General features: G+C 46.7%; 1 protein-coding gene and 1 non-coding gene across 3 annotated transcripts in view; both read right to left on the reverse strand.

The window, feature by feature from the left end:
* The window catches only part of ACACA (acetyl-CoA carboxylase alpha), a 291,537-nt gene extending 268,462 nt beyond the window's left edge, over window positions 1–23,075 (reverse strand). Inside the window, exons 1-2 of one of the 2 annotated variants that reach the window (XM_060259542.1) lie at window positions 23,028–23,075; window positions 19,924–20,176 (exon numbers count right to left, since the gene is read on the reverse strand). In XM_060259542.1, the coding sequence (XP_060115525.1) occupies window positions 19,924–20,153 (230 nt within the window). In that variant the 5' untranslated portion in view covers window positions 20,154–20,176; window positions 23,028–23,075. Of the gene's footprint in view, window positions 1–1,490; window positions 1,610–19,923; window positions 20,177–23,027 lie in introns of those variants that run through there. The other variant, XM_060259543.1, reaches the window with a different exon arrangement.
* On the reverse strand, window positions 21,425–21,494 carry TRNAV-GAC (transfer RNA valine (anticodon GAC)). Its single transcript has one exon. It is a non-coding gene; the product is annotated as a tRNA-Val (tRNA).
* Window positions 23,076–23,523: the final 448 nt, after the last annotated feature.

The raw sequence follows: 23,523 nt of genomic DNA on the forward strand, positions 1-23,523 counted from the left end.
CACCGCTTTCAGCATAGAACAAGTAGAGCTAAAAACAAGTGTAAATTAAGGAAAGCAGGAGCAAGATGGGGGGGAAACTAACACATCAAAAGCATGCAGTGCCATCAGCATAAGGTGGGCAGCTAAACGCATTTAAAAATCATTAAGGGGGAGGAAGAGGGGAAAATCACAATTCAAATGCATGGGGAAATGAAGTCAAAGTGTTAGGACTAGCATGGATTTGAGCCAGGAGAAAAAGTGCCACAAATAAGGTACCACGGTACAAAAATCCTTGCTTTCAAACCCATATAACCCTCATCGGAACACAAGGTGATCTTCAGAGATGCCTGCTATCTGGAGTCTGAGCTTGGCTAGAGGTTTGAGGAGGGGGCACAACTGGGCTCATAAGGCTTATGATGAGCATCTAACTGTTCCTTTTTCGCATTGACTTGGGAGACTGCATTTACAAGCAAATTGCATGCTAATTCACTACTCAACCTGGCATGCCAGAAAACATTCGCCTCAATATTTACCAGTATAGCCTGGTAAATTCCATTTCATTGTATCTGAGGAAGTGCATGTGCACACAAAAGCTCACACAGTGAATAAAACTTTGTTAGTCTCAGGTTTACTTAGGGTTATTACCCACAAGCCCCTGTTTATCACGAGACACAGGCAAGCATGATACAAATACTTAATCGCAATATGAATCATAAATAAGGCTTAAGTGCTTGATGCAGAAGATAAACATACCATTACCTGATGGTTTTCCACAAACAACTGAGCAACTACATGCACACAATCTGTTTACTTATCATACAGACTCCTGTGCTTGCTGTCTGTTGCCTAAGAGGGAAAGAGAACCAATTCCTCTTCCAATTAAAAACTATTTAGCAGTCAGACAATGTATTTGAAGGCTTCAAGCTTATTCACCTACATTTCCTCAGCAATCTTTACAACACCCCTGTAAAGTAGGCTACTATTACTCTTCTCTTACTGTAGATTTGAAGGGGAGGGAAGCCACAACAGGAGCAGTTACCCACTTTTTAAAAGCCACCCTCCAGTCCTAAACATGTTTACGCAGAAAAAAGCTTCACTGATTTCAGAGCTCAGGGCCCAACAAGGGTCCTTTCACATCATGAACATTCTCAACCCAAGACTGCCAGGGACTTAAACCAGGCGTTGCTTTCAAAGCTTGGAACCTGGCTTTCCCCTCAAAGGAACGAAAACCGCTGAACCAATTTTCATGAACACAAAAGTTCCGCAGAAATTCAAAACCTTGCCTGTCCCCCTTCTCGGGGGTTTTTGGCTCTGCAAGCCATCTGCTGCCTGCAGCATGGGCTCTCTGCCTCCTTTGAACCAAAAATAAAAACCACCCTCTGCCCAACAGCGAAGAGGGAAAAAAACCCCTTAAAATAAGGAACAGATCAGTTTTGAACTGGTGCCATTCAATCCAGGACCTTGCAGTCACCTTTCCAAAAATACAATCAAGTGAACACCCTTCCTCCTACCTTTGAAGCATATGATATGTCATCTCTGAATTTTCCTCTGCAGGTTCTTCCATGCCGGCTTGGGGGAAAAGGGAATTTCCCTGTTTTTATTTCTGGATTGGGTGACACTAAAGGCTGGCTGCCCCTGCTCTCCCTCCTCTGTTGCAGCTTTAAAGTCAGCCTCCGAGAATCTCCTGCATTTGCATGATGCCCTCCTCCCAAAGAGAGCCGCATTTCACTGGCTGCTTTGCATTTTTTTTTTAGCCTCCCCTCCCACCCTCCTTTTCTCTAACCAGATGCACACACCTCGTTCATATTCTCAGCCGTGTGCATTGTGTATTGACTTAGCTGGGGAGGGGATTGGGAAAGAGAGGATGGGAAAACAGCTGATCATAGGCTGAGAGAGGGGAAAGGAAAGACCTACAGGTTATGTAATTGGGTTTAAAGGGAGACTCGCACTGCTGCCAGAGCTGGGGAGGGGGGAACTCACTACCACTGCATGCCAAAAAGGCAGAGATTCTTCGAAAAAAGCCATCCTACAATCTTCCTTAAAACCTTCTTCTCAAGTGACAGCAAGTATAAACACACCCACACTCTCTCAAGAGCATTGCAGCATACCCAAGGCTAACAGATTTAAGCAGACAACCATAGGTATTGTGGCATAAATTCCTGTGGATTATAAACCCTGTTCAGTAGACAACATGAAGCGATCCTCGGTTTCTGATCCACAAAAGCTACAATGCATGAAGCTGTCTTGGCCCAAGGTGGACAAGTCCATCTTGCTCAGCTCAGAGCAACTGCACCCCCACCCCCAATAAGTAAAGATAGGTTGGTAGCCACCAATACTCCCTCTAAGCTGTGAAGCCTGTCAAGCATGCGGTTTCAATGATGAGTCAAGTTTGCTTCAAAACTACGTTTATTGATAGACCGATACTTTCAGTGTAACAGATTCTTGAGAGTGATGCTAAAGATACATTGATACAATACTTTTAAGGCATACTTCAAAAGGATTCCAAAAGGTGGGGGCGAGGGATGCGCTCTCACACACAAACTATCATAAATGCCTACATTCTCATGGCGTTATCAGGACTCCGTCCTTGCTTTTCCCAGATGTGCCACTCTCCCTAACAGGAATGTATGGGAAGGTACTGATTACTCTTTCTCAAGTTAGTTTTGTTTCTCTCTACTTCTACTTTGCAAGCAATAAAGTAAGAAGGGGGAGGGGGAAAGAATAACAGAGCTAACAGACCTTGGTCCTCCATGATATTTCACAGACCAGCTTTATGGAGGACCTTAAAACAATAAATTACCAATGGAATTCTACCATGCTTGACATACTGCCCCCCTTAACATCAACGTCAGGGTTTTTGAGGAAATGCTTTATAAAACTTGTTTATCAAATCAGGGGCTAAGACGTGTTGTTCTGCTACCCATTCATTTTGGCTGGCCGGGAAATGTTTCCACTTAATCAGATAGTACAACACTCCACGTTTCACTTTAGCATCTAAAATTTCTTGTACTTCATGATGACTCTGATTCACAATCTGGATAGGTTGTGGAGCTGGCGGTCGAGGGTGCCAAGGAGTACCACCCGGGTCTCTTCGCAAAAGACTGCAATGAAAGGCAGGGTGTATTTTACTAAACATCTTGGGTAACTCCAATTCTACTGTCACTTTATTGATTACCCTTTTGATTTTGAATGGACCCAGAAATCTATAAGCCAGCTTCTTTGAAGGCTGATTCAGCGGGAGGTTTTTTGTTGACACAAACACAGAATCACCCACTTTGAAATCCCACACGGGCACATGGGATTTATCATATTGTTTTTTATAAGCTTCCTCGGCCAGTTCTAGATTCTCTTGGATCCCCTTCCAGCTGCCCTCTAATTTGCCCCACCATTGTTCGAAAGAGGTAGGGTCCCGGGCTCGCTCTCCCCCCGGCAACAATGGGACAGGCTTTCCTTCGTATCCATTTACAATCTGAAATGGGGAAGCTTTGGTTGAGCTATGCACACTGTTGTTGTAACCATATTCGGCAAACGGCAAGAGGTCCACCCAATTAGACTGTTGGTGATTCACATAACACCGTAAATACTGTTCTAAAAGTGCGTTCATCCATTCCATTTGTCTGTCCGTCTGTGGATGGTACGCTGAGCTCAACCCCTGTTCTATACCCATCAGTATGCAAAACTCCCGCCAGAAGTTGGCAACGAACTGAGGGCCTCTGTCACTAATAATCTTATCGGGGAATGAGTGGAGTTTCACAATATGGTGGAAAAACAAATAAGCTAGCCTCTTAGCGGATGGTAATTGTGCACAAGGAATGAAGTGCGCCTGTTTGGAAAAGGTGTCCACTACTACCAGAATTAAGGTCTTCCCTTGCGAGACTGGTAGTTTGACTATGAAATCCATTGACACTACAGACCAAGGACGTGTGGCTGTTTCTAGAGGCTTCAACAACCCGGGGGGGCTTTCCCCCTCTTCTCTTAGCCATTAAGCAAATGGGGCAAAAAGCCACGAACTCAGAAACGTCCTTTTTCATAGATGGCCACCAGAACTGCCTGTTAATTAGGTACAGTGTCTTCACATACCCAAAGTGCCCAGCCAACTTGTTGGAATGGCAAAATTGCAGGACCTCTGAGCGGAGGCTCTTAGGGACGTAGAGTTTGCCATCTTTATACCAGAACCCATCCTCTCCCTTTTGTACTTTATCCGGGCGGTCTTCCCCTTCCTTTTCGGTCTCGGTGGCTAGTCGTTCCCCCCCCCCACACACACACACACACACTTCTCCATCTGCAGATTCTGCCTTGCTTTGGACCTTGTGGTTACTATGGCGGCTACTTCAGAGGGGGAGATCAGGGTGTCCACTACCTCCTCTTTCTGGTTATTGTGCTGAGGGAGGCGTGAAAGGGCGTCTGCCAAGAATTTTTTTGTCCCCGGGATGTGCTTCAGTACGAAATCGAATATAGAGAAAAACCCCGCCCACCTAATTTTCTTTTCAGTGAGTTTATGACGGCCGGTGAGCGCCTCCAAATTTTTGTGATCGGTCCAAATTTCAAATGGCAGTTTGGCTCCTTCCAGCCAGGACCTCCATGTTTTTAAAGCATAAGTTACAGCAAAAGCCTCTTTATCCCACACCGACCAATTTCTCTGTTCCTGGGAAAATTTCATAGAAATATAGGCACAGGGTTTCAGCCTCCCCTCCTCGCCCGTTTGCATGAGGATGGCTCTGACAGCGACGTCGGAAGCGTCACATTGCACAATGAAAGGCTTTAATTAATTGGGGTGGCTTAAGACTTGGCTCTCTTGTGAACAGCCTTTTGAGTTTATTGAATGCTTCCTGACATTTTGGCGTCCAATTTAGCTTCTCTCCTGGTTTTTTGGAGTCTAGACCCTTCCCCTTTGTTTTCAATAACTCAGTGAGGGGCAACATTATTTGGGCGAACCCCGGCATGAAGGTACGGTAAAAAATTGCGAACCCAAGGAATGACTGGAGCTGTCTACGTGTCCTTGGGGGAGCCCAATCTAATACCGATTGAACCTTACTTGGGTCCATAGCCAACCCCTGCCCGGATACCCTGAAACCCAAATAGTTGAGTTCGGTTTTGTGGAACTCACATTTTGACAACTTAGCATACAACTTATGCTTTAGCAGTGTGCTGAGGACCTCCCTCACTAGTTTCACATGCGATTGGAGGTCTTGTGAATAGATAATTATGTCATGCAGGTACACCACCACCCCCTTAAACAAATATTCTCTCAGCACTTCATTGATAAAGTTCATAAACACTCCCGGCGCTCCTTGTAACCCAAATGGCATCACTAGGTACTCAAATTGTCCCATTGGTGTATTTAACGCCGTTTTCCACTCGTCCCCGTCTTTGATGAGCACCCTGAGATACGCATCTCTCAAGTCCAGCTTAGTAAAGATCTTTCCCTCCGACACAGTACTGAGTAAGTCCTTGATGAGGGGTATTGGATATGCATTGGAAGTGGATATCCCATTGATCCCCCAAAAATCAGTACAAAGTCTGAGCGAGCCGTCCTTTTTCCAATGATGGGCTTGACACCTCTCTACTTCTACTTTGCAAGCAATAAAGTAAGAAGGGGGAGGGGGAAAGAATAACAGAGCTAACAGACCTTGGTCCTCCAGGATATTTCACAGACCAGCTTTATGGAAGACCTTAAAACAATCAATTACCAATGGAATTTTACCATGCTTGACAAAGCCTTGTGAGCAAAACTTCTGCTTTGTGAGCTCCTGGCATGAGCTAAATTAGTTTGCTCTGGGGCCATTTTTCCTGTGCTAAGACAAAAATGTGTGAGCAGAGCCTAAAAAACTGTGAGCTAGCTCACACTAATTCAGCTTAAAGTAGGGGTGTCAAACATGCGGCTCAGGGGACGAATCAGGCCCCCAGAGGACTTCTATCAGCCCCCCAAGCAACTGGCTGTCAGCTGCTTCCTTCTCCCTATTACCTGTTTCCTTCTGCATAACAGCTTGCTTAGTCACGCAGGAGCTACAGAGCAAAAACTCTATTTTCTCCATTGGCTGAGGCTCCTCCCTTGGGGAGGGAGGGGGGAAGGCAAAGCTTGCTTTACCAGGCTATCTCAATTGCATAACAGTGTTACTGAGCCAAGCCTCTTTCCCTTCTATTGGCTGAAGCTCATCCCCCTCCTGGCTCCCTAAGGAAGGAAGGAAAGAAAGAGTCAAAGCTCCCTTTGCCCAGTTCCCTGGATCCCATCGGAGAGATACAAAGAAAGCACCTTTAAGACCAATGAGTGCTAATGTTTTAAGCATGTTTTAAGGTGTTTTTTTTTTAATTGTGTTTTGGGTCTTTTATAAAGTTTATATCTTTGCTTCCTAATCTTAAATAGGTATACACATGGCCGGACTCAACATGGCCCAGTCCAACAAAGTCTCATTTATGTCAGATTCGGCCCTCATAACAAATGAGTTTGACACCCCTGGCTTAGAGGGAAGGTTGCTGTATTGATCCACAGCAGTATCCAAAACCACAATGCAGGTAAAGACCAGCCAAAACAACACACTGCAAGCATTCGTGGTCTGCAAAACTCTTCATCAGAGCAGATTTTTCTTTAAAGGTGGAGGAAGGGAAAAGAAACACATGCTTTTTAGGTTATAGTGTTAAGGAGCTCCTGCCTCCTTCTTGGGTACAGTAATCAGCCAGCATTGTAAAGTGGTTAAAGAGTGTCAGACCAGGAACTCCAAGACTCCAGGTTCAAAAGCCCATGTGCGCCACAGCAGCATGTGAAGAAGAAGAAGAAGATATTGGATTTATATCCCGCCCTCCACTCCGAAGAGTCTCAGAGCGGCTCACAATCTCCTTTACCTTCCCCCCCCCCACAACAGACACCCTGTGAGGTAGATGAAGACATTGGATTTATATCCCGCCCTCCACTCCGAAGAGTCTCAGAGCAGCTCACAATCTCCTTTCCCTTCCTCCCCCACAACAGACACCCTGTGAGGTAGATGAAGATATTGGCTTTATATCCCGCCCTCCACTCCGAAGAGTCTCAGAGCGGCTCACAATCTCCTTTACCTTCCTCCCCCACAACAGACACCCATGTGGAGTGAGCTTGGGCCAGTTGCACGCTCTCCGGCTGATCTACTTCACAGGGTTGTTATGAGGATAATACGGAGGAGGGAAGAAAAATCTGAGCCGCAGGGTTTTCTGTTCCTTTGGCCGCTAAATGGTGGATTGCGTTACAGACCGAAATAGCTACATTTTTTGGTCTACTTTGGGAATACTGGGATTTAGCCACTGAAGAAAGCGGCAAAAGAAACTGGGAAAATGCACTAAGACGCAGCACCACTGTCTGGCTTCCTTGGATTCTTTCAGTGCACCAACTAAAATTATTCTCCAGTATTGTTGATATGACTCCAGATACATCTTCCCTGTGTTCTCAGCCTTGTAAGGGACTTGTGAGTTCTACCTGGCATCCAACAAATATTTGAGCAACTAATGATGGTTATGTTTTTCTAGTGGGGTGGCTTCCTTTTTGCTCCCCCCCAGCATGCCAGTGGCGCAACCTGATATCCACCACACCCTCTACCCAGAGAAGTTCTCTAAGCATCCTACGCAGAGAGGCCTCAACACCATGCAATGAAAGATGCACCCCACCTGCCCCCAACACCCAGCCTGATAAAGAATCCCAGAGAACCAAACAGCTTCTCTAACACAGGGCTCTCCAATACGGTGCCCATGGACACTGAGGTGCCCACAAGTACTTTTCTTGGTGCCCACTGAGCCTTTCCGAAAGTGGGTGAGGTGCCCTGACCTGGATAGCCCAGGCAAGTCCAATCTTGTCAGATCTCTGAAGCTAAGCAGGGTTGACTGCGGTTAGTACTTAGATGGGAGACTGTCCTTGAAATCCCCAGTCAGGAGGAGGAGACTGCAGATTTATACCCCCCTCTTCTCTCTGAATCAGTGACTCAGTGCAGTTTACAATCTCCTTTATCTTCTTCCCCCACAACAGACACCCTGTGAGGTGGGTGGGGCTGAGAGAGCACACCCAGAAGCTGCCCTTTCAAGGACAACTCTGCCAGAGCTATGGCTGACCCAAGGCCATTCCAGCAGCTGCAAGTGGAGGAGTGGGGAATCAAACCCGGTTCTCCCAGATAAGAGTCCACGCACTTAACCCCTACACCAAACTGGCTCTCAAGATAGGGGCAGGCTTGTTCGGCCACTTCCCTGAACATCCTTCAGGCCTACACTAGGGGTCAGTCACCAGAAGTCGACTTGACCTCCAGGTGCGCAAACATACACACACACATACAAATATTCCCCATCTTATTGGCTGACTTCATTCGAACAAAAGGAACTCAATAGCAGCTGCAGCTGCCACTGGAGGATCAGAAGTCGTCAACTGCCAGGCTTGTGGCTCCACTCCCTCCTCAGGCTTTCCTTCTTTCTACTCTCCATCCTCTTTCTCCCCACCTTCCCCTGGATTTTCCTTCATTCATTTTTATTCCCCTTCTGCAATTCTTTTTGCAAAGTGAGGCGGGAGGTTCTGTGTTTGGCTCCAGCTTCTGTGGCAGCCATTTCTGTGGCAGCCTGATTCAGCCCCCAGGTTTGACACCCCTGGGTAGGGACTCCAAACAAACGGTATTATGTGGATATTGCATTCGACTGGCAGCAGCCTTCTACAGGTTCAGGACACTGGAAAGGAAAGGAAAGGTCCCCTGTGCAAGCACCAGTCGTTTCCGACTCTGGGGTGACGTTGCTTTCACAACGTTTTCATGGCAGACTTGTTTTAAGGGGTGGTTTGCCATTGCCTTCCCCAGTCATCAACACTTTCCTCCCAGCAAGCTGGGTACTCATTTTACTGACCTCAGAAGGATGGAAGGCTGAGTCAACCTCGAGCCGACTACCCAAACCAGCTTTCACTGGGATCGAATTCAGGTCGTGAGCAGAGAGTTCAGATCACAGTACTGCAGTACTGCTGCTTTACCACTCTGCGACATTGAGGTATATGTCTTAACACCCAACAGACACCAGAGACTGAGCCTGGCAACTTCTTCACATTAAGCATCTGATCTACCAATGAGCTGCAGCCTCTCCCATGTTCCATCTTCAAAGTTGTTCAAAAGGCTACAGGACTCCCGGTTTTGCACACACAGTGATGCCGTCCTCCATCTAGAATGCAAACATGGTGCTTTGGCAAGACTAAGTCCCCACAGGCCACTTACAGCCCTTCTCCAGGCTCTGGTATACATGTGCAAAAAAACTGGGAAGCAGCTTTGAACATATGAACATATATGAAGCTGCCTTCTACTGAATCAGACCCCCCTCAGTCCATCAAAGTCTACTCAGACTGGCAGTGGCTCCCCAGGGTCTCAAGCTGAGGTTTTTCATGCCTATTTGCCTGGACCCTTTTTAGTTGGAGATGCCAAGGATTGAACCTGAGACCTTCTGCTTACCAAGCAGATGCTCTACCACTGAGCCACCGCCATTTAAATGCTCTTGGTTGGCCCACATCAATGACTATGCTGGAAGTCTGATGAACAGAGTTCCTTTGTACATTTCCATACTTCAAAGTGACTATAGGAAATCTTACCTATCCCACAACTGCTCTGGCAGTTGTAGGCCTTCTACCTACTGTTCAGAAGCTTGCTGTTCCTACAAATCCCTTTTTACCATCACAACGATCTTGGGAAGTAGGCCAAGACTTGACCAAGGCCATGTTTTATTTATAGGCCAAGCAGAGATTAGAACCTAGGTGACACCAATCCAGACCAGATATACATAATCTACTATAGCAGTGATCTTCAATCCTTGGTTCAAAACCACCAGGTGGCTTTAGAGTCCCTTCAGGCTTTTTTCCCTTAGCTGTCTTTGGAAGGGTCCTGCTCTTAGTGAGCAAGCACAGACAGCAAAGGCACCCAACACCTCTTGCTTATTTGCATGAACGCTGGTAGAATTGCCAGGATGGTGAGTTGAGGGCTCAGATCCTGGCTTGTTCCACACTGTGGTACACCTCAGTCTGTGCTTCCTGCCTCTGGATCTCCTGACTTGCTGCTCAGTGTGTTAGGTTAACACTTGTGAGATCACATCCCAGTTTGGTGTAGCGAGAGCCAGTTTGGTGTAGTGGTTAAGTGTGCGGACTCTTATCTGGGAGAACCAGGTTTGATTGCCCATTCCTCCACTTGCACCTGCTAGCATGGCCTTGGGTCAGCCATAGCTCTGGCAGAGTTGTCCTTGAAAGGGCAGCTGCTGGGAGAGCCCTCTCAGCCCCACCCACCTCACAGGGTGTCTCTTTTGGGGGAGGAAGGGAAAGGAGATTGTGAGCCGCTCTGAGACTCTGAGATTTGGAGTGGAGGGCAAGATATAAATCCAATATCTTCATCTACCTCGCAGGGTGTCTGTTGTGGGGGAGGAAGGTAAAGGAGATTGTGAGCCGCTCTGAGACTCTTCGGAGTGGAGGGCAGGATATAAATCCAATATCTTGAAGGAGCTGGGGATGTTTAGCCTGGAGAAGAGGCAGCTGAGAGATATGATCGCCATCTTCAGCTACTTGAAGGGCTGTCATATAGAGGATGGTACAGAATGTAGAGAACCAGTGGGTTGAAATTAAATCAGAAGAATTTACGGCTCAGTGTTAGGAAGAACTTTCTGACTGTTAGAGGGGTTCTTCAGTGGAACAGGCTTCCTTGGGAGGTGGTGGGCTCTCCTTCCTTGGAGGTTTTTAAACAGAGGCTAGATGGCCACCTGACAGCAATGAAGATCCTGTGAATTTAGGGGGAGGGATTTGTGAGTTTCCTGCATTGTGCAGGGGGTTGGACTAGATGACCCTGGAGGTCCCTTCCAACTCTAGGATTCTATGACACCAAACTGCCTGTGACAGGGATGTATCTGATGCACTCCACAGCCAGGAGCCAGCATCTGTCTCCAGCACAACAGCACACCTGATGCCTTCACTGACATACAGGTCGGCATCATACTGCCTTGCCCTCTTGCAACGCAGCAGTGGCAGCACGCATTCTCCAGCACACACCCCCTGCTGTCACCCAATCCAGGGGTTGCATTTCCCACATCTGGGCCAAGGATGTCACGCCCATTCACATGCTGCAAGTGGCAAACATCACTATTTCTGTGCCTGCAGCGATGCCAACCACTCCTTGCTTGTCAGTGCAGAGACAATGGGAATCGCTCAAACTGGGCTCCCCCCCTTTTTGTGCCTCAGGTAAGCACCGAATTTGCCTGCCTCCTCCACCCGCGAACCTGTCCGCTGCTGCTGCCCGCCTGCCACTGCCACCGCTTGCCCTTCCTTTCCCTTCCCTTCCCGTCCACCAGCAGTCCTTCAGAAGATAAGATGCATGCTACGCCATGGCTGGCAGGGCCCAGGCGTGGAGCACTGTGATCGCGTGGGGGAAGGGGGGAAGTGAAGGGAAGGAGGAGGCGAGGGGCACCGTGCCTTGGCGCCCTCGAGGGGGTTTGCAATGGGGAGGGCGCCTGCCGGGGCACCACATGCCCTTGGGTCGGTGCTGAGTCCACCTACATTTTTCTATGACCCAACTGACGCACCTTTAGAAACTGGGGCTACCAACACCCAGGTACGCCTGGGAGACCTCCCGACATCTCCAGAGTTGAATGATCAGTTCCCCTGGATAAAATGGCTGTTTTGGAGGATGGACTCTAGGGCACTATATAGCCTGCTGAGGTGCCATGCCTAGGCTCCACTCTCAAATCTCCAGGAATTTCTCAACCCAGAGTTGGCAACGCTGTAACAACAAGTGAACATCTATGGCAGCCTTATGCCGAGCTGGACCATTGGCCCATTCCACTTGGCCTGCAGCAGTTCCTCAGGATCTCAGCCCCTGCCAGGCTGAAATGCCATGCTCAGTGGGCTCTTCACAACAGAACTGCAGGCACACATAGAGATGTGAAGGCCCGGGAAAAACCTGGAAAAATTCGGGGGGGGGGGGGTTCCCCCCATTTTTTTCCTGAAGTCTTTTTTGTTTTGAAAAAAGAAAAGAAAAAAATGATTATGTAACGTTTTATTTTAACATGGATGGGTTTTTAACATTTTTATTTAATACTATTTAATACTGTGGAGAGGAAATATAAATAATTGTTACTTCTGGATTTTTAAAAATTGTTTTGTCGAGTTTTTTTTTTGTCTGTTCCACATAAACTAGTAAACAGTTCAGGAGATTGTTGCTCCATTTGTTACAATTGCAAATAAATAGTATTTAAAAAGTAAATTATGTTTGTGATAATTGTTCGGATACACTATATTTTTAATATGCTAGTTGTCCATAGTCATATTTTATGTTCCCTAAGCAACAGAATGACTTTCAATCTGGAAAAGAAAAAACAGAAGTGCTAATGTAGCATTTTTTCCCCCAATTTTTCTGAAAATTCCCCCCCCCCCCAAAAAAAACCCAGGAAAAAGCTGGGTTTTTTCCAAGCTTCAAAATTTACGGCAATTTTACATCTTTAGGCACACAGACCCTGCCATTGCCCCGTCATGGAGCACTTTGCTCAGGATTGTCTGTGGTGACTGACAGGAGCTCCCCAAGGCCCTGGACAGAGAAAGGTACCCCCCCTCCCCCCAGTACCCAAGGGTTTTTAAACTAGAGATGCCAGAAGTTGAACTTCAAATTTTCAGCACCCAAAAGCACATGCTCAACAATTAAGCCACAGTTCTTCTTGTAAGTAGCGCAGGCTAGCTCACAAGGCAGGTTTTGCTTGTTTTATGCACACAACAGCGCTGCAATATAGACCAGGCTGACAGTGATTGACTAACCCAGAAATACTCAGCAAGTTTGATGGGATTTGAACGCAGATTTTTCTCAGGTTTGATTCAACACTGCCCACTACAATCTCTTGGCTGTGCACCACCAAATGTGAAAAAGGGTCCTCACAAAAACACATTCTATATTCCAGACTATGACAGAAGCAGTACTCCAATGTCCCACACTAAAAAAAAACACCTCACCATTTTCAAAACATACAAAGGGCAATAAAATAAAAGACCTCACAGAATAAAATATAAAAGCAAGATCATTTCTGGAGAGCCCTCAGACTTGAACCAAGACCCTTGAGCTCCCACAGGCTGGGTACCAAGATCTTCAAGTCCACTTTGGGAAAAGGAGACACAAACCCCCACCCCTGGCAACCAATGAAAACTGTGACCCCCAAGCCAGGCCTGGTTTAAGCACCAGAGGCTTGGTCTTCTGCCTTTCCTGGGTTGAAAGCTCTGCATGTTTCCGCCTACCGAGTCACCCCATGTATCCGATCCGACAGAGGCCTGGAGCTTCTAGCAATCTGTGACCTACAGCAACAGCCGCAGAAGCCTTCAGACAGCGGCGCAGATTTCAGGCCTTCCCAGCACCCTTCTGCTTCAGGGCAAGACTCCTCTCAGGCCAAGCGCATCAAGGCCCTGCTAACAAACAGCTCAGAAATCAGATTAGAGGCTTGAAAGCTTTCGTTCGAGCAGCCGTCACATGGCTGGAAACCTGGAAAGAAGCAGGCGGGATGACAGACGGTTGGTTGCCCGGCACCTGCCTCCCCTCCTTTGGATGCCCTACCCAGCAGTAGAGGAGGGTGAGATTGGTTGGATCGGGGTCTAGGCAAGGGGGAGACACACCTGGCTTCATCAACAGGGTTAAGGATGCCTAACTCTGCACAGGATCAGGCTGCTGGTATCAAAGGGGGTTTTTTGTTTTGTTTTTTAAAGAAAGATGTATCCTAAAGAGTCTAAAGAGGAGCAGGAAGAAGCAGAATCGGGGGCACGATTTGCAAGAATCAGGACGTCCTTTAAATACCGGTATGTAAGACACCCTGACTCTATGGGATAGAATACAGCACTTATTTTACATATGGCAAGCCACAATGCCCTGACTTTAAAACATTTGTTTTTTCCCTGCTGATTTCAAATGAATCACCAAATTACTTAGAAAAATGATCATGGGCTGCAGGTTATACTACTGTGTACAGGTTGTTGACGTTAGGATCTTACTATAAAAATCTGTGTGTCATGTTAATATTTATGCTTTGCTTCAGTTTTGTTCTTAGACTTTTGGATAGTTCTACAACAGCCCTAATCCTATTCAGTCGACTGAATTACTCACTCTGGGTAATTCATTTTGAGTCCCAGAGAGATAGGCAAACTATGAATAACATAAATTTAAAAATTCTGTTGTTTTTAGACTTCTGTTATTTTGTGTGGATTTTAGGTTGTTACCTGCCTTGAGTCACAACTAGCTGGGAGGGAGTCAGAATTCCAAAAGTTTTAAATAAAGAAATAAATCTCCAGTTAAACGGTACCCGCTAACGGGACGGGGGAAGCAGAACAGAAAGTGAAAATGTATAATAAGGAAAATGAAGATATCTAATAAAGTCAGGTAAGGGCTGTTTGAGGAAAGAGAGAAAAGAACCTCATGGAAAAAAAACTGCGAGCAAGCTGAGCTTTCATACTGCGATGGGGTAACAGAGCCAAAGGGGAATGCGGAGGACTGCCCCAAGCTGGCTCCAAAAATAGCCACAGTCCCCTCTCAGCTTCGAATTTGGGGGAAGGGTTAAGAAAAAAGCATGGCCTCGTATCACAAGCCAACACCAATGGAAGAGGAGCTGCGGCAAAGGACACAAACGGAAGAAAGGGTTAACCCCTCAGCTGCACAGATAACAGGCACGGACCTCTGGGAAGAGCAACCAAAATAGACAGAAAAACTGCATTTCTTCACCAGATCACTCCCTCTAACATCTGGCTCGGCCATTGGCAAAGCAGGGAGGTTACTGCTTGCATGCGCCAGCCAGCTGTTGAGAGTGTGGCCTCAATCTTGGCTGGGAAAGAGGGTGGCTTGCTAAGCCACCATTACAAATTTAAGGGAGGGGGTATTTGTGAGTTTCCTGCATTGTGCAGGGGGCTGGACTAGATGACCCTGGAGCTCCCTTCCAACTCTATAATTCAATTATTCCTTTCCCCTCCCCACAACAGACACCCTGTGAGGTAGATGGGGCTGAGAGTCCTCTGACAGAAACTGCTCTTGAGCAGAACAGCTCTGAGACAGTTATGACTGACCCAAGGTCGCTCCAGCAGGTGCATGCGGAGGAGTGGAGACTCAAACCCAGTTCTCTCAGATAAGAGTCCACACACTTAACCACTATACCAAACTGGCTCTCCAAGTACTAACCAGGACCGACCCTGCTTAGCTGTCAAGATACGACAAACCAGAGCTAGCACTATTTGCCAAGTCTAAAAAAATAGTAACAGTTTGTCAGCTAGAAAGAACAAGTTGGGAAGCAGGTGAAGGGAACGGGCTGTGATCAGAGAGGGCTGTTCAAATCTTACCTGAGCCAGGAGTTCACTCAGTGACCTGCAGCAAGTCATCCTCTCTCTTCCTTACTCTCTCTCTCTCTCTCTCACACACACACAACCCATGATAAGTCTGGCCTACTATACTACACGACTGTGAGCAATGCGGGTCAATGTTTATGAAGCTCCTGGGAACTCTGACAGTAGTCTATAAATGCAAAGTGTTATTAAAGGCCCATCAAGTTTGGTAGACAGAACAGAGAGTAAGTTGTGTGCAGTGAGGGCCATCCAGTCACTCATGACTCTTGAGTGGAGGGCGGAATGTAAATCCAGTGTCATCGTCTTCTTCTTATCTGGAGTGGATCATAAGAACTGTATCACTCCAGTCTTGTTCTACTTACACTGCTTTCCAATATGCTTCTAGGCTGAATGCAAGGTGCTGCTAATATTGACTTTTAAAGCTCTCTATGGCTTGGGGCCAACATACCTTAAGGGCTTCCTTGTCCCATATGAACCTGCCCCTCTACTCCAGTCATTTTTGGAGCCCTGCTTTGGGTGCCCCTGTTGTCTGAGGCTAGATTGAAGGCACCCAAGAAAGGCTCTTCTTGAGTATGGAGCCAAAACTTTGGCACTCCCTCCCCAGTAAGATTCATCTATCTTCCTCCATTGTTGTCTTCCACCAGCTGGTGAAAACCTATTTGCTCGGTTTGGTATACCCCCGGTAACTCTTTTGGCTTTCCTCCCTTATGGTAAAGAGCCCCATGGCGCAGAGTGTTAAAGCTGCAGCACTGCAGTCCTAAGCTCTGCTCATGACCTGAGTTCGATCCCCGGTGGAAGCTGGGTTTTCAGGTGGCCGGCTCCAGGTTAGCCTTCCATCCTTCCAAAGTGGGTAAAATGAGTACCCAGCTTGCTGGGGGGAAAGTGCAGATGACTGGGGAAGGCAATGGCAAACCACCCCGTAAAAAGTCTGTTGTGAAAACGTTGTGAAAGCAACGTCACCCTAGAGTTGGAAACGACTGGTGCTTGCATAGGGGACCTTTCCTTTCCTTTCTGTATATATATTTCACTACTGCACTAAATGTTTATCACCCGCTTGTTATTACAGCACTGTAAATAAACTGTTGTTGTTGTTGTTGAACTGCCTGGGTCCTCAGGTCTCAGTTAAGGGGTATTTACTAATAAGGAAGCTGCAGAGGCGGTTGGGTGTTCTGGGCCCTCCCATGCAGACCCTGACCACAGTGGTGGAAGCCAGTAGAAGGCCCTCCTAGGCCCCCACTGGGTGACAAAGCTGCTTTGAGTCCCCATGGGGGGGGGGTGAAAATGTGGAGTATAAATGAAATAGTTGCCAGTCTCTGTCCTCTTCCTGACTGTGGTACACAGAGCTCCCGCTTCCCTCTAGGTCAGGGGAGTCGAACATGTGGCCCGGAGGCCAAATCAGACCCCCGAGCAACTGGTTGTTGTCTGCTTCCTTCTCCCTCTCTCTTGCTTCCTTCTGCATCTCAATTTGCTTTGCAAGGCTTGCTCAATCGCACAGGAGCTACAGAGCTAAACCTCAATTTTCTTCCAATCAGAAGGGAGGCGAAGCAAAGTCAGCTGGCCGCTGCATGGCAACTGGCTTTGCTCTGCCTCCCTTCCAATACAATATAATCCAACTTATTGGTTTCATTTCTACTCTACTTTTCTCCCTGATGGGGACCCAAAGTAGCTTACATTGCCTTCCTCTCTTCCATTTTATCTTCACAACAACCCTGCAAGGGGTGACAATCTGGACCAGCCCAAGCTCCCTGGCAAGCTTACATGGCAGAGTGAAGATTCGAACCTGGGTCTCCCAGATGCTACACCACTACGCGGTCTGGCTCTCAAGCTACGCTGCCTCTGAGATGTGTTGATCCTGTATGTTTTAACTCTTGAGTACCTTTAATTTGCGTATTTAAATGTCTTAATTTTGCTAACTGAACTGTTTTTATTTATATCCTTGCAGCTCAGCTGCTGCACTGCTTGCTGTCTGTAGCTCCCAGATATAAGGTGGGAGAGAAATATTTTAAAGGCCTCTGCCCTAGAGAGCTGTTACCAGTCAGAGCAGACCACACTGAGCTTGAGAGAACCAACAGCCTGGTTTGGTGTAAGGCATCTTCATGCGTACTTGACATCACAATCAGCTATTTTGGTTTTAAATTATTTGTAATTTGTTTTGTATTTACTGTCTCGTTTTATCTGGAGCTTAAGACTATTGGTCAAAGAAGCCAACAAGTAAAAGGAAAAGATGTCATAATCAGGACCCACAGCGTCTCTACTAAGGATTTTCCTCCAATCCCGCTGCTCCCATAGAGTAAGATAAAAAAAGAAGCATGACTGGGAAATCACTCGCAAAAGAAGCAAAGCAAAGAGCTGTGGGGCTCCCCCGGTGAGAAAGGAGCCAGCTTGAAGGAGAAGAAGGCAAGAATAAGCCCCTTTCCTTCTGGCTGAACCCTACTCCATGATTGCACAGAAACTTCCAAGAAAGATTATTTGGTTGCTGCTGTCCAGTTTCACCTGCAATGGCATGCAGATGAAAATGCCTTCTTGGGTCACAGAACACAACTGTGAGGTTCCAAAAGACTGGCAAGCAGCTGGTGCAAACAAAACGCACCCTCCTGACACGCTCCTCAGATCCCATGATACAGCCAGGGTTTTTTTGTAGCAGGAACTTCTTTGTATATTAGGCCACACCCTCCTGACATAGCCAATCCTCCAAGAACTTCTTCTTGCAGGGCCTACTGTAAGCTCTTGGAGGATTGGCTACATCAGGGGGTGTGGCCTGATATGCAAAGGGAGTTTCCGAATCTAACTGTTCATCTATTGGAACAGTGAGAGGCCCTGGAGGTGAGAAAAAAGCCCTGGATGCAGTGAACCAAAAGTGGAAAGACAAAATGTTTGGAAGCTGCTTGCCCCATAGCCCAGGACTATATCCAGAAATAGGCAATTGGAAAGGTATGTCTTTTTAAAAGGGAAGAAATAACTGTTCATCTAGCATCTACAAACAGTCCTTTCCCACTTTGCATGGTTCCAGAGGCTCTGATATGGCTATCTGAACACAACCTACCTTCAAAAGGAACTAGAAAGGTCAGGCCATTTCACCAAAAAAAAAAAGGCTAATGCTGGCACCCCACACACACACACACACGCACGCACAAAGGAGTTGAAAACCAACTCCTAAATGTGCTACTTGACCTGAATCTAGTTACACCTTACAGCCCAACAAAATTATCGAGGTATCAGCTTTCAAGTCAAAGCTCCCTTTGTCCAAAAGCTTAAACCCCAAAATTCCTTGTTGCTCTTTCAGGTGCTCCTACCCTCCAATCTAGTTCTGTTACAGACCAACACAGCTACCCTCTGAAGCTTTTTTAATGAATGTCAATACATTAACGGTTAGATTCAGTATATTCACCCAAGAAAGAGGCAGACTAAATAACAGCATTTAAAGCATTTCTGGTCTTCTTCTGAGCTTGATTTGATGTTCCACAGATGTTTCTTTTAAGCGCCACCATCCACAGATGTTTAGTTTAAGTGCCACTATCCCCAGTCCTTTGCACCTTCCCAGTTCAACTCAAAACCTTGGACCAGGGATGGCCAAACTTGCTTAACTCAAGAGCCACATAGAATAAACATCAGATGTTTGAGAGCCACAAAACATGAACATCAGATGTTTGAGAGCCACGAGACAAGAAGGAAGACAGGCAGGCAAATAGATGGGGGAGGAGAGGTGGAAAGGAAGCAACTTTAACTTAAAAATGCATTATTCAGACCACCGGCTGGCTTGGAGGAGTGATTTAAAGAGAGAAATGTCTTCTCCAAGCTGGTCAACAGGAGCAGCAGGGGCTTCAAGAGCCATGCAATATGTGTTAAAGAGCCACATGTCATGCCAGTTCAAGACCAGCAACCTAATTCTGTCCAGGAAGGACAGAGGAAAGGATCTCCTGCTCCCATATGAACTTCCCCAATTCCTACAATCTCCATGCTGAAGCTTCCCGAAATAAAGCAGGGGGCCACGCAAGACTCTAGGGCAGGGGTGGCCAATGGTAGCTCTCCAGATGTTTTTTGCCTACAACTCCCATCAGCCCCAGCCAGCATGGCCAATGGCTGGGGTTGGTGGGAGTTGTAGGCAAAAAACATCTGGAGAGCTACCGTTGGCCACCCCTGCTCTAGGGGAGTGGGGAAATCTTCGTTACAGAGTTACCCACCCATCCACACCAGATGGACTTGGCTGTGTTAAATTTAAGGCACCGGCAGCAAACACTGGTCCCGGAAGGTAGCTTTCCTGCTGATTTTACAGGCAATTTTAATATTTCAAATTGCATGAAAGTTGCCTCAAGCACCCCGAGGGGGGACAGGTAAATCAAACACAGTTGAAATAAATGAACTATTTGCAGAGCGTGGCAGAAACAGCAAGTGCTCCGCTGAGAACGGGAGGGATAGCGGAGCAGGCGATGCCCCTTCCCCACTCGTGCTACAGTTGTGGCTGGGCAGTCGACCTCACCAGGCTCTCTGGATTAGCAGGAACAGCGAGAGGCCCTGGAGGTGAGAAAACTGGGGTCCATTTTGGTACCTCATATTTATTTATTTATAACCGTCGTAGACCAGCAAACAATTCATAAAAGTCCAATTCATAACCAATAAAAGGTGATCTATGGTACCTCATATGACTGGCCAGCCCATCTTGGACACTGGAGGGAGCCAGGTCAGAAAGAGAATCCGAGCTGATGGAGATGGGTGACAGCGACCGCTCTTTGTCTTCCAGCAGGTCGATTTTCACCAACGAACTCGTCTCGTCCTCTGAGTTGTCTTCAGACACGGAGCCAATGATGAAGCGAGAGTGGGCGTTCAGCTCCAAGGACTTCTCATCTGGCACAGGCTCACCCATCATGTCACCAAGGTAGGTTTGCACCGCTGGAGTGGAGAAAAAACACAAGGCAAAAAGATGTGCGATGAGTTCACCGTGAATTGTTGCAGCCACAGAGGGGAAAATATATAATCACCAGGGAAAGATGGTTTCCAGCCATTCACAAATAAGCACACACATTTTGTAGCAGGAACTCCTTTGCATATCAGGCCACATACCTTTGATGTAGCCAATCCTCCAAGAGCTCTTCTTACAGGGTCTACTGTAAGCTCTAGGAGGACTGGCTACATCACGGGTGTGTGGCCAAATACGCAAAGGAGTTCCTGCTACAAAAATATGTGTGCTTATTTGTATATATAGGGAGAGAGAGAAAGAGACAGACATTCCTATACAGCCAGGGGTCAGAATACCTTTGGGACTGCCACTTCACATATGAGCCCTGATGGACCCTACAATCCATGAACCAACATCTCCTGGTGGTCCCCAGCTCCAGGGACATCCAACTTACCTCCACTTTTCAGCCCTGGCCCCCACCTGGTGGAATGACCTTCCTTAGGAGATCAGGGCCCTGGAGGACTTATTACAGTTCTGTAGGGCCCGTAACACATAAGAACATAACATAAGAGAAGCCATGTTGGATCAGGCCAACGGCCCATCAAGTCCAACACTCTGTGTCACACAGTGGCAAAAAATGTTATATACACACATACACTGTGGCTAATAGCCACTGATGGACCTGTGCTCCATATTTTTATCTAAACCCCTCTTGAAGGTGGCTATACTTGTGGCCGCCACCACCTCCTGTGGCAGTGAATTCCACATGTTAATCACCCTTTGGGTGAAGAAGTACTTCCTTTTATCCGTTTTAACCTGTCTGCTCATAACCTGTCACACATAGCTCTTCCACCAGACCTTTAGCTGAGACAACGGGTGTCCACTGTTTACCTGGCCCCCCCTAGTGACTTCAGTTTTAAGTAGTCATCTGGGATCCCAATCTTTATCTATCTAAACCACGCTAAAGGCTGTGGAGGCATCCGATAGATGTAAGGTAGTTTATATATTTCAGTTCTTTTGATGTATTTCACTGTATTTTACCTGTTTTAATCTAAAATTGATTTTGATATTGTAAGTTGTTTATGATGTAACCTACCCTGATCCTACTTTGTGAAGAGGGTGGGATATGATCCTAACACAATAATAATGTCAGAGTCAGTATTGTCCACTCAGACAAGCAGTGGTTCTCCAGGGTCTCAAGCTGAGGTCTTTCCCATCACTTACTGCCTGGTCTTTTTAACTGGCGATGCCAGGAATTGAACCCAGGGCCTTCTGTATGTCAAGCAGATGCTCTGCCACTGAGCCACAGCCCCTCGGAAAAACCACAGCAAAATAGATAATGGTTGACAAGGAATGGTCATATATTTGCCGCTCATAAGTCCTATTTACATGTTTCAGTGAGCACACAGACATCCTATGCCTATACGTACATCTGTTTGTAAGAAAGAGCCAACATGCACTCACTGTACAAATGAAATCTGGGATCAGTACCTGGATCCATGTGAGGTTTCAATCACATGTTCAGCTGTACATGTGTTGAATATCACATGGGGATTACTCCATACATGTATCAAGAAACAAAGTGCACACAGTACACAGATTGCATATGCATTCATAGCAACGTGCAAACCCAGACAGTTATAGTAATGCTCAATCTGGGGGAAGCAGGTAGGTGTGTACAGAAGATAGTTCTGTACCGAAGAAAAAAACCCTATTTCTGAATAAACCTAACTGTGTTTATCAAGTTTCTTTCCCAAGAATAATCTCTCTCTGTTCTTGTAAAACAGACAAGGAGTTACAACATACTGCTTGACTCCTCATTTCTGGAAATCCTGCTCGGCTGAAAGACCTTGTCTCATTACGCTTTGACTTTACATTTTGCAGTCCGGAGGACTAGAAACTTTTAAAAAAAAAAACTAAAGCAGATATTAAGAACATAAGATCAGACCAGTGGTCCATCTAGTCCAACAGCCTGCCCAGTACAGTAGTCAACCAGTTCCTCTGGAGGGCCAGCAACAGAGCATGAAGGCTGTGGCCTTCCCCTGATGTTGTCCCCTGGCTCTGGGATTCAGAAGTTTAGCACCTCTGAATGTGGAGCTTCCCTTTAGTCACCATTGTCACACTGATCCTCCAGGAATCTGTCTAACTCTCTGAAAGCTGTTAATTCCTGTGGCTATCACTACATCCTCTGGCAGCAAATTCCACATTTTAAACACTCTTTTTCTTCCCCCTTAAGAGTCTGATTTCTGTATCTAATACTAACCTGCACTACAAGACTGCAGCAGGCAAGCAGTTGTGATCTAGAGTACAAATATAAACCTGAGCAAAACTATAAGCCGACCGGCCCCAGTACTATCTACTCTTGTCTCCCAGAATTTTTTAATCCTGCATTTCTTCCAAGGAACACAAGGTGGCATGCATGAGATTACCTACTATCCCTATGTTTCCCCTCACAGCAATCCTGTGAGGTAGATTAGACTGATAGTGAGTGACCAGCGCAAGATCATAGTCACACCTTTTGAAGACCACCGATATAGAAGAGTGCAAACTCTGCTTTAGATTGCAGGCCAGTAAGCAAGATGGATGCCTGGAGATTTGAATCCAGCTCTCTCATGCCCCATTCTGCATCAAAGCAGCAGAATTCTGTGACCAGTTTGCAGGATTTCTCATTTTGTATGACCCCTCCCAGCAAATTGGTTCACCTTTGTCAGGTCACAGAATCCTCGGTGCACAATTTGGATCTATGCATACACGGAATTTCGACTTCAAATCACACACGCACCAAAGTATACACAACCTTGATAACAGCGGGTGACCATTCAGGAAGCAATCACAGAAACTGACCTCTTGTAAACCTGGTTATCTGAATAGTAATCCACTGCCAGATAGAACTGAAAAAGAGACAAGACAGAAAGTAAGATTAGATGCAGGCAGAAATCGAACCAGAAGAACACGAATTCGCACAGAGAGTGCGTAAAGGCTGCTCAAACTGGGCACATTTGAAGGACAAGAGCTGCAAAAAGACAGGGGAGCAGCAGCAGTAGGGTTGCCAAGTCCAATTCAAGAAATATCTCGGGGCTTTGGGGGTGGAGCCAGGAGACTTTGGGGGTGGAGCCAAGATCAAGGCTGTGACAAGCATAATTGAACTCCAAAGGGAGTTCTGGCCATCACATTTAAAGGGACGGCACACCTTTTCAATTCCTTCCTTCCATAGGAAATAATGAAGGATAGGGGCACCTTCTTTCGGGGTTCATAGAATTGGACCCCCTGGTCCACTCCTTTTGAAACTTGGGGGGTATTTTGGGGAGAGACACTAGATGCTATACTGAACATTTGGTGC

Source organism: Heteronotia binoei, chromosome 18, assembly GCF_032191835.1.
Source record: "Heteronotia binoei isolate CCM8104 ecotype False Entrance Well chromosome 18, APGP_CSIRO_Hbin_v1, whole genome shotgun sequence".
NCBI classification, from domain to species: domain Eukaryota; kingdom Metazoa; phylum Chordata; class Lepidosauria; order Squamata; family Gekkonidae; genus Heteronotia; species Heteronotia binoei.